At 46.2% G+C, this 15,045-nt stretch overlaps 1 protein-coding gene across 3 annotated transcripts in view; it reads left to right on the top strand.

Annotated features, from left to right (window-relative positions):
• pde1a (phosphodiesterase 1A, calmodulin-dependent) overlaps window positions 1–13,177 on the top strand; it is a 522,967-nt gene extending 509,790 nt beyond the window's left edge. For all 3 annotated transcript variants that reach the window (XM_041200982.1, XM_041200980.1, XM_041200981.1), the window contains 2 exons: window positions 8,920–9,051; window positions 12,261–13,177. In XM_041200982.1, coding sequence (XP_041056916.1) covers window positions 8,920–9,008 — 89 coding nt within the window. In that variant the 3' untranslated portion in view covers window positions 9,009–9,051; window positions 12,261–13,177. The remainder of the gene's footprint in view (window positions 1–8,919; window positions 9,052–12,260) is intronic.
• The last annotated feature ends 1,868 nt before the right edge of the window (window positions 13,178–15,045 follow it).

Here is a 15,045-nt window from a genome sequence, read left to right as displayed (position 1 = left end):
ACTATCTATATCCATTAGTAAGTATACCCATTGGGGAATATATATGACCAGTACAATGTTTACATTTTTACAAATTTGCCTTGTTTTGGAGAACCAAATCTTTAGAATGTAATTTGTGTACTATGTATGAATCAAAGATGTGAGATTCTTATTTTTTCAAAAAATTGGGGCAGTAGCTGTTTATGGCAAGATTAATGAGTCATTTACAAAGTCATGAGAATAGAGGTCGACCCTGCAAAGTCCTCCTCACTAACATCTGGAGGCTTGTGTCAAAATTGGGAGAGCTGTCTCACAGAGTAGTAAACTCACAAAGGCTTCTTAGGCATCACCTTCCAAATCCACAAGCACTACCATCTAGAAGGACAAGGGCAGCAGATACATGGGAACACCACCGCCTGGAAGTTCCCCTCCAAGCCACTCACCATCCCGACTTGGAAATATATCGCCATTCCTTCACAGTCTCTGGGTCAAAATCCTGGAACTCCCGCTCTAACAGCACCTACGCCACAGGGACTGCAGCAGTTCAAGAAGGCAACTCACCACCACCTCCTCAAGGACATTTAGGAATGGGCAATAGTTGCTGCTCTAGCCAGTGATGTCCACATCCTGTAAATGAATTTATAAAAAATGTCCTATTCTAAGAATGGAATTTTCTTTGTAGGAGTGAAAATGGAGCAGCCAATTCTGGCACGCCTGTAATAATGATACTTTTGATCTTCTCAAACAATTAATGAGGTAATTAGCCAGTGAAAACTGTCAGAAAGTATGGCAATCCGGCTGTGGTGTGTACAGTTCTAATCAAAATTGCCTCAACACCAACAGGGAAGATCACATATTGAAGACCAGGCCCTCCAAGTACAGATGAATTCTGTGATGAGAAACTTCAGGAAAAATGTCTTTGTTTTCAAAGGAAGAGCCTCAACAGTTCCAAGGAGGCATCAAGCTTGGGAGTATGTGATAGGGGCAGTGAACCACCCCTCTCTATTGGAAAAACTCGGACAGAAGTGAAGAAGTTGCACCAGTTAAAGAAACTTACCATTGTACTTATCACAGTACATTAGCAGGAGAGGGCACACATGGACAAGTTATAATTCCAATAGATGTATTTGCAAAAAAGCTCGACTGACATCACAAATGGAAGGGAACTAGCAGGATTATACAAACTAAAATAGGCTTGGCATGACGGGAATGTTAATTCAGTGGAGGAAGAAATCTCCATGCATGAAGGTGTCCCTTTTCAGTCTCCACTGCTGTTGGGCAGAATTTTATGTTTGTCAGGTGGGCGGGCCTGACCCAATCGGCGGCGGGTGCAAAGCCGATCTCCGCTGGCGAAACGGTCCGCTCTGCCATTTTGCGCGGGTGGGCCAATTAGGCATTTTGTGACGGGCGTGTACAGGCCGCCAGTTCCAATGGGGAACCGACAGTCTGTATAAAGAAAGGCCAGGCAGCTTCCTTTAGGCTGTTCACCATGTTCAACAGTCTGCACAGCGGGCTCTAGAAGAGGGCAGGGCAGAGGAGGAGGGGGGCAGGCTGCAGGGTAGGTCAGTGGGGGGCCAATGTGCCCCTCGGTTCTCTTATGCCTGCCTTGCTGCCCTCCTCGAAGAGGTTGCATAATGTTGGGAGGTCTTGTTTCCCAATGATGGGAGGAGGAGGGCCCCCCACATTACCAAGCAGGCCTGGCAGGAGGTGGCGGAGGTCGTGAGCTCTCAAGATGCTGTGCTGCACACAGGGACCCAGTGCCGCAAACGCTTCAATGATTTGTTGCGCTCTGGAAGGGTGAGTACCATGTTGGCCTTGGCCATTTAACCCAGCAGCTAGCCTTAGCCTTTGAGGCCACCCCCCCCTGCCCATGTCTTAGTGTCGTTACTGCATTGGGCATTTGGCGCACGCTGGGTGGGCAAACAGATAGTGACCATGCTTACATCAGCCTTAGTGGTTGAGGAGAAGATGGGTTCTCCCCGCAGCATATGTTGGTGTTAGTCGCATTTGAGTAGTCAGGGGGCAACCTGCAGGGGAGGCAGCTAGACACAAACTCACAACTCCAACACATGTCTTATTGATGGTGCCGAGATGGTAGAAGGGGAGCCTCAAGGTGTCATGGCCAAGTGCTATCTGCTGGCCTCGGTGCCGCACCTAGTTGCGCCTCCTTGCCATGGCCACTAAGACCCGTGTGTTATTCAAAGTGATGGACACCGAATATGTCCAAGGTGGCCATTTGGGGAAGGGGTTGTGAGCAGCCGTACCATCTTCTGGGGACTGATCACCAGTCATATGGACAGAAGCCGCTGGAGGCCTCAGATGGGCCACTGTAGTTGGGGTGCGGCGTGCGCGTGTAGCGTACATGAGCGATCAGCCCCAATAAATGCTCTTCTCTGTTCTGCAGGCAAAAACAGAACACAATAGCCAGGAGCATTTGTGGACTGGTGGTGGGCACACGGTGCTGCAGCATGTCACCAACTTTGAGGAGCAGGCCATGGAGCTGAGGAGGAGGTAAGCAGCCAGGTCAGCAGGTGTCGGCGAGGCTGGGGTGCAGCGGCCAGGCATTTGAGGCCCACAGTCCCATCCACTGGGTCTCCCCAACATCCAAAGCACTGATGGTTGCTGCAATCATTAATTCACAGACTGATACAGTCAGACATGTGGGTCATACACAAAGGTCCCTCGGCCCCTTGAGGATGTGTGTCTCCAGCACCTTCCAAGGTCGCCTTATCCCATTTGTGAGCCCTATCCCCATGGCCCAACATGCCATGGCATCACTGCTGCACATCGAAATACTTATTGAATCTTAGGAGGGTTTGTACCTCCACCACCCTTTCAGCCAGTGCGCCCCACATTACTCTGTCCAAAAGGTCCTCAGCACCTCACCTGTCAACCTCATGGCACTCAACTTAAATAAATGCCACCACGTTAGTCATCCCTGAGCCAAGGGGAAATGTTGCCTTCTGTCCACCCATTCTATGCCCCTCATAACGGTATGAAGGTCAATAATGTGACCTGTCAATCTCCTGTGCTCCACGGCAAATGTCACAAGTGTATGCAATGTTTCCTCATAACTCCAACTCTCCAGGCCAGCATGCATTCAGGTCAGGAACCTCTGCACTCTCCCCACTCCAATGCCATTTCTCCCATGAAGCGCAGGTCACAACTGAACGCAGAAGTTTAGATGTGGCCTCGACAGTGTTTTCTGCACTTGCAACTGACCTTCCTTTTCCTACATTCTATTCCTCGGCTAACAAAGGCAAGTCTGGCTTTTATCTTGTGAAACGCCTTATGTTCCTGTTCTGCTACCTTAACGGGTCTACCCAGCAAGGTCCTTGTGATCGTCGTGAGTTCCCACAGTCCTACCATTACTCATGTATTCCCGTACCTTGCTTGTCTTGCCCAAGTGGTTAACCGCACACTTATCCACATAACATTCCATGTGGCATTCCTTAGGCCATCTGACCAGCCTGTCTGTGTGCACGTGTAATGTTTGGGCCTCCTCTTGACAATTTACCACCCCACCAATGTTGGTCTCCTTAGGTTCTTGAATGTTGAGTGCATAATGAGGCTGGGGGGGGAAAGGAATGAAAGGTGATACTGACTGAACGTGAATTGATGCACTGTCCTTGTTGTTAATTTCAGCATCACCACCACATGGCCGCCCCCAACACGTCCAGAGCCCCCCTCTACACCTGAGGGGCGTCACTTGCAACTTACGTCACATTATTTCAGCGAGCCAGGCACCAGCGCAGCGACAAACACATCGGTGGGGATTATAACGTCGGCTAGTGTCCCAGGGCACAGTGGAGGGGGCACTTCACAATCGCTGGAGGAGATGGCACGGACAGAGAGTGCTGATGGCACCAGTAGCCGGAGGACTGCAGGGGACCAGGCACATGCTGAGTTGAGCAGTGATGATGTGCCTCTAGAGATGTCCGCCATGCAGCAGCTGAAGGACAAGCGGCAAGGTGTGCGGGAGCATCTGGCAGGGTTGCATGAGGGTGTGCTTCACTTGGTCTCTGTGGTGGAGGAATCCAGGCAGAGTGTCAGTGATGACATGAACCTCAGGACAGAGCTTCAGGCTTCCTCCATTGAGAAATTGGCAACTCTCATGGAGAGGGGCTTCCAACAGATTGATAATCATCTGATTGGGTTACACTCTGACCTGCAAGCCCTCACAGTACTAAAGGCCACAGGTGGTCATTGGCAATGTGGGAGAAGTTCTGGGCACCAAGTGCCCCAGCTCGGTGCCCATCCATCTGCAGTGAGCAGGGAGGTCCAATGTGACCTCACGTCGGCGCAGCACTGCCTGTTGTTGCTGTGAGCTCCTCTCAGGGCACTCTGGATGAGGGCAGCAGCTCCTCCGCCCCTCTGCCAGTGACTGTTGCATCCGTTGAGGCTGCAACAACTGGGGAGGTGCCAGTTCTGGAACTGGCCATTCCCTCCCAGGCGGAGCCAGTACAGGCTCCACGGGCCAGAGAACGGCCGCCAAGGTCATCGAGACCAACAGGACAGCAGAGTCAGCAGGCTGTCTCACAAGCCACTCCGAGTGATGGGGCGACACCAAGACATAGCACCCAAAAACATAAGCATAATGCACATTAGGCACTCCACAGGTTTGTCACTGGTGATTTTGCGTTGGCCCTAGATTAGAGGATGTTTGATTCTCAACGTCAGAGCGACGTTTGTTCATTTTTTTGGTGGCAATAAAGTCCACATTTGTGACCATGGCTGAGGGTATTTCCTTTGTGCTGTATTTATCTGTTTCACAGACATATCATGAGTGTTTGAGTGGACATTGATGTTTATGTACTAAGCCCTTAGTTGCAGCTCATGAAGTGGAAGATGTAGCACCTAAGTGCCACATGTGGAAGCGCCAGGCAATGCTGGTCCTGCAGATCCATTTGTGTGGAGCTAGCTGAAGGTTGGTTGAATTAAAGCGTCCTGGGTGTCTCTGCCTCCTTGGTGTAATAGCGGGTTGGTGTGCTGCCCTTCATCATCGCCCTGTGTTTCCTCTTCCTCTGAGCCACTGCTGGATTCGTCATGTGCAGCCTCGTCCACTGCATCAAGGTCTTCATCGTCAACTGCGTCCCCCCTTTCCAGAGCAAGATTGTGCAGAGCACAGCAGACTACCACTCAGAGAGAAGCGATCTGGGGGGTACTGGAGTGTGCCCCCTGAGCGGTCCAGGCATCAGGAGTTCATCTTGAGGAGACCGATGGCCCTCTCCACCACAACCCTTGTGGTGCCCTAGCTCCTATTGTACCGCTGCTCAGTTTCTGTTCTTGGATGGTGGAGAGACATCATGAGCCACCTTCTGAGGGTTTAGACCTTGTCACCCAGCAGCCATTCATCCAGCCGGGCTGGAGCACTGAAGAGCCCCAGCACCTGGGAGTGTCTGGGGATGTAGGCGCCATGGGAGCTGCCAGGGTACCTTGCACAGACTTGCAGAATCTGCATCCTGTGATCACACACTATCTGCACGTTCATGGAGTGGAAGCCCTTCCTGTTGATGTAGGCACTGGGCTCACTTGCTGGCGCCTTGATGGCCCACATGTGTACATGGGGGAAGCCAGCAATGGCTGTGAAGCCTCTGGCTCGCTGTGCCTGACTTGCCTGGTCACAGCGGAAGTGGATGAAGGTCAATGCACACCTGAACAGAGCATCTGTAACCTGCTTTACACAAGTGTAGACAGCTAATTGGGAGACACCATAATGATCACCCACTGAGCCCTGGAAGGAGCCAGATGCATAGAAGTGGAGGGCAACTGTGACCTTCAGAGCTGCTGGCATGGGGTGTCCACCCATATAGTTAGGGGAGATCTCAGGACCAATCATTTGACAGATATAGCTCACTGTCCCCCTTGACAGTCGGAGCCTCCTTCGGCACTGCACCTCAGTCATATTGAGGTAGCTGCTTCACTGCCTGTATACCCTGGCAGCAGGATAGTGGCGTCTTCTGCAGCCCCTTCCACCTTGAACAACCTCTTGGCCCTGCGCCCCTTGTGCCTGCACCTGGCCTCCCAAAGGTGGCTCCCCTGGAGGCTGATGGTCCACTCCTGGCCTCTTCCTTATTCTATCCCTCCCTTCCTCCTCAGAGGAGCTGTCTCCAGTGGAGATGTTAGAATCCACACCCCCAGGTTAAATGGAGGCCTCTGGAAAGCTGCAGGCCCGATAAAGATTACTGTCTGCAGACTGGTGAGCTGAAGCTTCAAAGTACAGAGAAAGCTATTGGAAGTCGGTCTGAACTGCTACCAATCACACAGGCAAGTTTAAAACACTTTCTGCATTAAATACTTCAGATAAAACATTAACAACCCCTCTGAGCCCACATATCCCACCCGTGGATGAGGTTTGTTAAAAAGTCACTTACTTGCCTACCCTTTGCACCCGTGTGCCAAGCCAAAGATCGCATGGGTGCCTCAAAATCGGCATTGATTGCCAAGTTAAGGGCCTTAACAAGGCCTTTAATTAATGGCGGGTGCGTGTCGGGTTTCATTGATTGTCCCTACAACCACACCACCCCCCTCCACTTCTCTCCCCCCACCCAACAACACCCCCCCCCCCCCCCCCCCCCCCGCCCCCGACACACACACACCTTAAACCAGCTTATATTTCACCCCTTCCTTGGATTCACCTAGTTCTGTTGAAGAGTCATGAGGACTCGAAAAGTCAACTCTTTTCTTATCCGCCGATGCTGCCAGACCTGCTGAGTTTTTCCAGGTAATTCTGTTTTTGTTTTGTGTTCATTGCGTGCCTGCCCACCTAAATATCGCAATGCCGTGCGCTGACATCACGATGCTCACCCAATGTCAGTGCGTGACATTTTAAGCGCTGACATGCAGTGTCTGCCACCCGCATGTCATACATAAAATTCTGCCCGTTATGTTTACTGACAAACCTTCTGCATAATTGAAGGGTGCAGGTTAGTACAGGTGTAAACTCCAAGACCAGTTCCTGATAAGCAGTTTATTTTGGTGTGCACAGGATGGCATGTCGTCTGTGAAGATTAGAAGATGATGCAGAACTTGTGACATGTGCCATTTGACATGATTGTGTTTACAAACCATGATTATACAACATGAAAAAGAAAGGATGTAGACAGCATGACACATTTATTTGCTCATGTCCTCTGTTCTCTGCATGAACCTAAGAAGAAACAGTTGCTACCTCACAAACAACAAAAAGCATCAACTGTCACCAAATCTACCTGAATCAGTTACCAGCACATCGTACCAGAAAATGTTGACATCACTTTGTATTCAAATGCACTAATATCATTCAGTAATATCACTGATGTCATTTGACATCAAAAGGTGTATTTTGGAATGAGTTTTTAATGGCAGAAACAATCATTTGCCATCAAAAGCACCCAATTGCCATTAATTAACATCATCATAAAAGCAAAATACTGCGGATGATGGAAAACTGAAACAAAAACAGAAAATGCTGGAAAAACTCAGCAGGTCTAACAGCATCTGTGAAGAGAGAAACAGAGTTAACGTTTCAAGTCCGAAAGAAGAAGAGTCATATGGACTCGAAAAGTTAACTCTGTCTTTCTCTCCACAGATGCTGTGAGACCTTCTGAGTTTTTCCAGCATTTTCTGCTTTTGTTTAATATCATCATAATGCATTTTTATTTCTCTTGATTACTTCAGGAAACATCAAGGCACTCAAAAGCCATCACAGCTTTGGTAAATTTGTAGTAATGATCATTAGACTTGAGAAGTGATCGTTAGTGTTCAGAAGTGATTGTTTGCACTCAAAAGCACTCAATGGCAATCAAATGAATTCACTGGCCTTTCAGCCACTTTCCTACTTCTGCAGTCTCTCTCTCTCCCCTTTTGCCCATCCTGCCTCATTCACCACTGCCATTCCAGCCCTCAGGCTTCACTCACTCACTGCCACTCTGGTCCTCAGGCCTCATTCAAGGCTGTTGCCCTGGTCCTCGGGCTTCACTGACTGCTGCTACTGCTTCCATCAGGGCTCACCAAACAGGCTTAGTGGTGGGAACCATGGCTTATTTTCCCTGCCCTAGCCCAAGGACAATGTATTACCACTACTGCCACCCTGGCTTAAATCGTCCAACTCAGGATAGGTTGGGGATCAGCCCTTGGACTGTTGAGGTCCATCTAGCTCAGCTACTAACTGGATAAAGTAGCTGGCAATTCAAACGTGTCTCTGTGTGGATGTTGGAGTGTTGGGTCAAGTTCGATAAATACTATCCTCTTTTCTTTTCAACAGCTCAAGAAAACCTGTTTGTGTGTCTTTTATGGTCAAGTATGTAAATGGTTAAAGACTCAATGAATTGCCAAGCATATCCTTCTTAAAAAATTTAAACCTATTGTGGTCAAATGAGTATTGGGTAAAGAGTGGAGCTAATTAACCGTTCCTCACCTGATCATAACAGGAGACAAACTATAATGTCATTCTTTCACTCTTATAATAAAGTAGCAAATATATGGATAAGAAACAATTACTTTCAGTATATGGGTAGATTTTGAGGTCTTGTACCCCATGGAGATAGGGCTGTAGCACCAGACAATGTTGGGAAATATTGATCCATTATCACTGTGCTTGCTGCCTTTTAGGCATAACTCTGGTGTGCTGGCTTGCCTGCCTGTGTCAGGCACTGGGCCCATTTCAAATGTCTATCAATGACCTATGATGTACGTAGGATCTCAATTGTGATTTTAGGTCAGTACTGGGCAAAGGCATGCACCAGCGGCTACCAAAGAGGAACCCCTTCTGTGACCAACAGCAGAGCAGAATTGATTGCAGCATAGGAACAAATGTCCAGGCAAAATCTCAGAAAGGGAATAAGGGAGAGACTTTTATTGAAGTACAATGTTAATACCAAGCTTTATGCTATCCATCTCTTGTGTAACATCCATATTTTTGTAAAAGAATTTAGTTTTAATTTAAACTGTTACTTTCAGGAGAGACGGAACACTTTAAAGACTCAGAAGATTCAATGAATAATAGCAAAGGCATACTGGAGCAAAAAGCTGCTTTTATACACAACTAGCTCAGAAAAGGTTCCAAGGATACAGCCCTACATGAATACTGAGGTGATGACTACATTTATTTTTCATGTAAGCTCGGTCAGAATATTTGGGGTTTTACTGAGCAAATGAAGCCTGAATGGAATAAACCTAAGGTGAGAATGTCCATCATAAACCAAGCATTGTGTTCACGCAGATGTCTACTTCCTTATTCCATTTAGTCAAAAGCCTGAAATATGTAACTCCATGCAGTGATTAGTTTAAATCCCGATAGTTAGTTGGAGTATTTCAATGCTTTGCTCTCGATTAGATTGTAAGCTTGAATTCCAAGTCAATCAGCCATGCAGACTTCTTTGGTTTAATGTAGCGTGTTTTGTCATCCCTCTGGCTTTGTAAAGTTGAGTTGCTCTCCAATAGGAAACTAGTACATCCAGATCAGCCTGGTTAAACTGTGCATAACATTGTGCAATAAAGCACAACGGATGCTGATCATCAAGAAAACTGTGGCTAGACCACCTCGACCTTCAACTTGGAAGCTGATTGGCTTAGGAGTGACAAAACATGGGGAAGAAAGAAAATCCATATATATGAAAATAGCTAAAAAGGCAAATGGAGTGCTGGTCTTTCTATGTAGAGGGCTAGAAAACATTTCAGCTATACAAAGCCCTGGATAGACCACTTTGGAGGGAGTGCAGCTTAGTATTACCAGAATGATACCTGGGCCTGAATTTTCAGCTTGGCGGACAGGCACGATTGGCAGGCCCAGGATCGGCCAGGAAACATGATCGGTTTCCACCCACCCCCCCTCCTCCTCCCCCTCTCTCCCCTCTCCCCCCACCCACCACCCCCCCCACCCCCTGGACCGTGATTTCACACTTGCTGGCCAACTAATAGCCATCCAGCATGAAGCACGCATTGAAAAGCTCAGCGCTGCTGGGGTGAGGGCAGGAGGAGTGCAGGCAATGACATCAACATGGACATGGGCGAGCACTGAGAGAAAGCCCCCTGAAGGCAGAGAGCTGCCTCAGGCAGACCCGAAAACCATGAAATAAAGTTTTGAAAATCAGGAAAAAAATGTCCAAGCATCACAATCAGGCACCTGAACATATCGATCATAAAAATGCTATCCACATATTTTTATCTTTATTTTATTTAATAACAGAAACCTCATCCCACCCTTTGATGAGGTTTGATGACAAATGTAAAGTCTGCCTGGCTGATTCACCTGTCCGCCAACCGTAAGGTTGGACGGGCCACAAAAAATCAGAGGCAATTGTGCCGTTAGTGGGCTTTGTGGCCCTCTTATTTGTTGGTGGATGGACTTCTGACTTTTGCGCATGCCCACTGAGCAAAATATTGTGCTATTTTACGCCCGATCGGGTCGGGCACGCACCCGCCCACAAGGTGTAAAATTCTGCCCCTGGACTCCAAAGATTAAATTACAAGGAGAGATTACATAAACTTGGGTTTTATTCCTGGAATTTAGAAGGCTTAGGGGTCGGGTCATCAAAGTTTTAAAGATATTAAGGTGAACACTAATACAAAAATAAAATACTGCAGATGCTGGAAATCTGAAATAAAAACAGAACATGCTGGAAACACCTGGAAGGCCAGACAGCATCTGTGCCATGAGAAATAGAGTTAAATATTCTGGGCCAATGATTGACCCAAAATATTCATTTCTGATTCCCTTCACAGATACTGCCTGACCTGCTGAGCATTTCCAGCATTTTCTGTTTTTATTAAGGTTAACTGATAAGATAGATAGAAATAAACTATTTCTGCTGGTTGAGGAGTCTAGGACAAGGGGGCATAGTCAAAAAATAGAGCCAGACATTTCCAGGAGTGAAATTAGAAAATACTTCTAAATACAACAGGTTGTCAAATTTTGGAATGCTCTTCTGCAAATGGCAATTAATGCTAATTTTGAAATCATGTTAATTTAAAAACTGAGATTGCTAAATATTTTTGTTAACTAAATTTATTAAGGGATATGGGGCAAAGGCAGACATGTAGGGCAGAATTTTTCCGTCAGCGAGCTGGGGGTGGGGCCCGCTCGCTGATGTGAAAATGACACAGGATGACGTTGGGTGGAACCCACGATGTCAATCCGCCCCATTTAAATATTCAGGAAGGCAGGCGGACAGCAAAATCAGCTGTCCGCCCGCTGACATGTCAATGGCCAATTGAGGCCATTGACAGCATAATTAAAACAATTAAAAGCCCTGCCCATCCAACCTTAAGGCTGATGGACAGGCCAGGAGCCCCAGCGGGCTTCTGAAAAAACATGAAACCTCGTCCACTGACTGAATGAGGTTTCATGTCTGTTTTAAAAAAGTTTAGTAAAGTTTTTGTGATATTTATTAACATGTCCCATCTTGTGTAACATTGTCACATGAGGGGGACATGTTAATTTTTTTATTATTCTATTTTTGAAGTTTGAAACACTGAGGCAGCACTTATTCTCAGGGAGATGTGTGCTCTTTTGTGCGCATGCGTGAAAGAGTGCACTCTGACAATTGCGGAATCTCCCCCCCCACCACGCCACATAGAAAGCTCATAGTGCTTCCCGTCGGGCAACCTGCTGGGCGGGCCTTCATTGGCCCGCCCACTTAAAATGGCAGCGGGGCCCTTCTCGGCGGCGGCGATCGGCTTCCTGCCCGCCGACGAGCCAGTGGGGCCCACCCGCCGCCGAGCCAGTGGGGCCCACCCGCCCATCAAGGGCAAAATTCTGCCCGTAGTGTTAAGCTGCACATCAGCATGTTTCATTGAATGGTGACACAGACTTGAGGGGCTAAATGGTTTATTCCTGTTTCTGTGTGTGCTCTAGTCTATTTTGCTTAGTGGATTCAAGCCCTTTTGTGCAACTGTTGTTCAATGTTTATCATGATACTATTACTTTAATGACACAGTTTTTCAAATGTTAAACACTCACATGCTTTTGCATTGAGCACATTTGAAAAGTGCCCGGCATCAATCAACATATTGTCAAAAGCAAGCCAATGTCAGCTGTGTACAATGAACGTTTACTAAGCAGTGATGTAGAAGTTCCGCATGATTTGGTAAATGAAGCTTATGATTGTCCCCACTGTATATTATTTTAATATAACAGGAATGGAGATATTTTGTTGAACTTTAATAATAATTTTTTGAGATGGTGAAGTACCATCACAAAACATTGTTATCATTGAAAGCTAATCACAGAGCAATAAGTATTGCTATCAGTAATGTTTAAAAATGTGGAGATATAAAAACGTATCTTTTTGATCCTTTAGAATGATAGATCGTGGCATGGTGCTGGAATGATTAGAAGTTGATTACTGCACCTTTACCAAGCATCCCTCCAACACTGCTGGTGCATTACTTCAAGCAACATGAACATGATTGCATGGCCCTGCTCTTCTTTAAAATTAAGACCTGGAGAAATGATTTGTTTCGTCTTTCTCTGAACTATTTAATCTAACAATTTCCTCTTCAATAACCTTGCCATTTGACTAGAGTTTTTTGTTTTTTTACAGGACTAGCCATCAGGTTGCAGGTTTTTTGGGCCCACGCTGTACTCTGGATAAAAGTGCTTTTGATAATGGTGCTTTCATATCCTAAAAAATTCAGCTCAGCACAACGTAAAATTTGAGTAGCGCGACTAATCTTTCCACCATTGTATTTCCTTGACTATAACAGTAAACAATATAGAAACAGCACTGTGACAGCAGACAAGAAAGTTTCTAGCCTCAGGAAACACAGTGAATCTTTAGGCTTTAGTTTTTTTCTCAGCTGAAACTGTTAACACCCTCAGCTTTGGAATGAAACATTTAGTGGAAGCTCTGTGCATCAGAGTTGCACTGGTATAAAGACTCATTTGTCTGGTTACTTATTGATGTCAGCACAACATAAAAACAGCCACAGTATTACATTGAGACTGTTTTATTTTTATTTATCTCCCTGCTTCTAGGCAATTGGGCGCCACTATTGTAAAATGACATCAAGATAGACAGAATCTAAATTCGAAAATCAATAGTGGTGCAAAGATCATACCACAAAGTTATGTTAGCATTACTCAGAGCCACGTCACATACAAGTGTAATCTCACCTTGCATGTTTCATGCGTTTATAAATACACTACACCTTTGATGTTATATCAATGAATCATGGAGACCTTTATGGTAAAGTTATTAATAAAAGATAAAGGAAATTTAGATGTTTACTCAATAATTTATTAATGCTGTGTGTGCTGAAGTGTACGCCCACTTTTGCTGTTATGACCTTTCAAAATTTGCACCGGCATTGTATCTGTTGAATGCTAATCCATTGTGAACAGACAGCAGTCAGCATTTTGCTAATTTAAGCTGAATGTTATAGCACTGGAAGACATCCAATCTGATCTGACGATTTTTGCCAACAGTACATTTGTGTTGAAATCTCATTCATCACTCTTACATCCTTCTTTTAAAATGAGAGCAAAGACTTTTTTCCTTTTGCATTGAGGCACTTTGGGGCTGAATTTGCCTGGGGATTCACCCACTCATCCATTGTATCTTTAGTGGACAAGCCCGGAGAAAACGGCTTAAACAGTATTCATGTGCTTTCCTGGGGTTTCATTGAAAATGTGGGGCAGGATTTTTAATTCGGTGGGCGCCCATGATCGGAGGGCCCAGGGGTGGTCGGGAGACGGACCCCCAACCCTGATCGGCCCCCGACCACGGTTTCATGCTGGCTGGCCAATTAACGGTCAGCCAGCGTGAATTGTGTGCTGAGATAGGGGCGGGAGGAGGACAAGTGCTGAAGTCAGTGTGGGTGCAGGGGAGCGCAGAATGAAAACTCCCTAAAGGCAGAGAGCTGCCTCAGGGAGCTGATGAATTTAAATGCAAAAAGATAAAAATTTTAAAAACCGGGAAAAAAATGCCCACGCATCAGAATCAGTCACCAGAACATATGGATGGTGAAATTTTTGTGCAAACATTTTTTTAAAAAATTAATATCAGAAATCTCATCCCGCCTGTGAATGAAATTTCCTGCAAAATGCAAAGGCCAGATTCGCCCACCCGCCAACAGACAACGAAAAATCTCAGTTAATTACCACTTTAATGGCCTTAATAGCCCTCTTAATTGTCAGCAGGCGCGCTTCCGACACTCGCATGCGCCTGCCGACCGAAATATCACGTGATGTCGGGCCGCTCGCCCAATATCATCACGAGCTATTTCATGCCCAAGCGGGTCAGACGCGTGCCTGCATGCCGAGCAAAAATTTCTGCCTGTTATGAACAAGCAAAAGAATCTCCATTTCTATTCACCATCATTATTTTAGATTTGGTTCATCCTTAGAACCTGATATTTACAAAATGTTTTCATTTCTAGTGCTGAATATTGGGATTTTTTTGATATTATGAGGGGCATATGGAGAGCTAATTTTAAGAATCTTCCTGATAAATATAAACTAATATATAATAAATATAAACTACAGTCATTGAGAGGACGTATTATTCTTTCAAATTACTTTATTTCGAAATATTTGCACTTAATATTCTCAAACAAGTTGTTCAGAACCAGACCCACATTTTGTGAGCAGTAGCAAATTGACGGTGCTCACCTCACCTCAAAAAAAGCTGCCCACGAGTGTAGTGATCTCCCTGGTATAGATTGCATGTTTCCTTCCATTAATTTGACCTCTGCCTCACAGCAACAGTGATGTCATCAAGCAGGTTAAACAGCCAATCACGTTTTAATTCTTTGTTTTATTTGTTCGTGGGATGTGAGTGTTGCTGGCAAGGCCAACATTTATTTCCCATTCCTAATTGCCCTTGAGAAGATTGAGGTGAACTGCTGTAGTCCATGTATGTAGGTGCACCCACAGTGCTGTCAGGGAGGGAGATCCAGGATTTTGACCCAGTGGCAGTGAAGGAATAGTGATATATTTCCAAGTCAGGATGATGATTGCTTTGGAGGGGAACTTCCAGGTGCTGGTGCTTCCATGTATCTGCTGTCTTTGTCCTTCTAAGCCAGGCTGCTCCAATTGTTTCTCTTGTGGAGTTGGGGGGCGGGGGGGGTGTGGTGGGGGGGGGT

Source organism: Carcharodon carcharias, chromosome 12 (assembly GCF_017639515.1).
Source record: "Carcharodon carcharias isolate sCarCar2 chromosome 12, sCarCar2.pri, whole genome shotgun sequence".
NCBI classification, from domain to species: Eukaryota; Metazoa; Chordata; class Chondrichthyes; order Lamniformes; family Lamnidae; genus Carcharodon; species Carcharodon carcharias.
The sequence above is the reverse complement of the archived record's forward strand: the minus strand, read 5'-3'. Positions and strand labels throughout refer to the sequence as shown.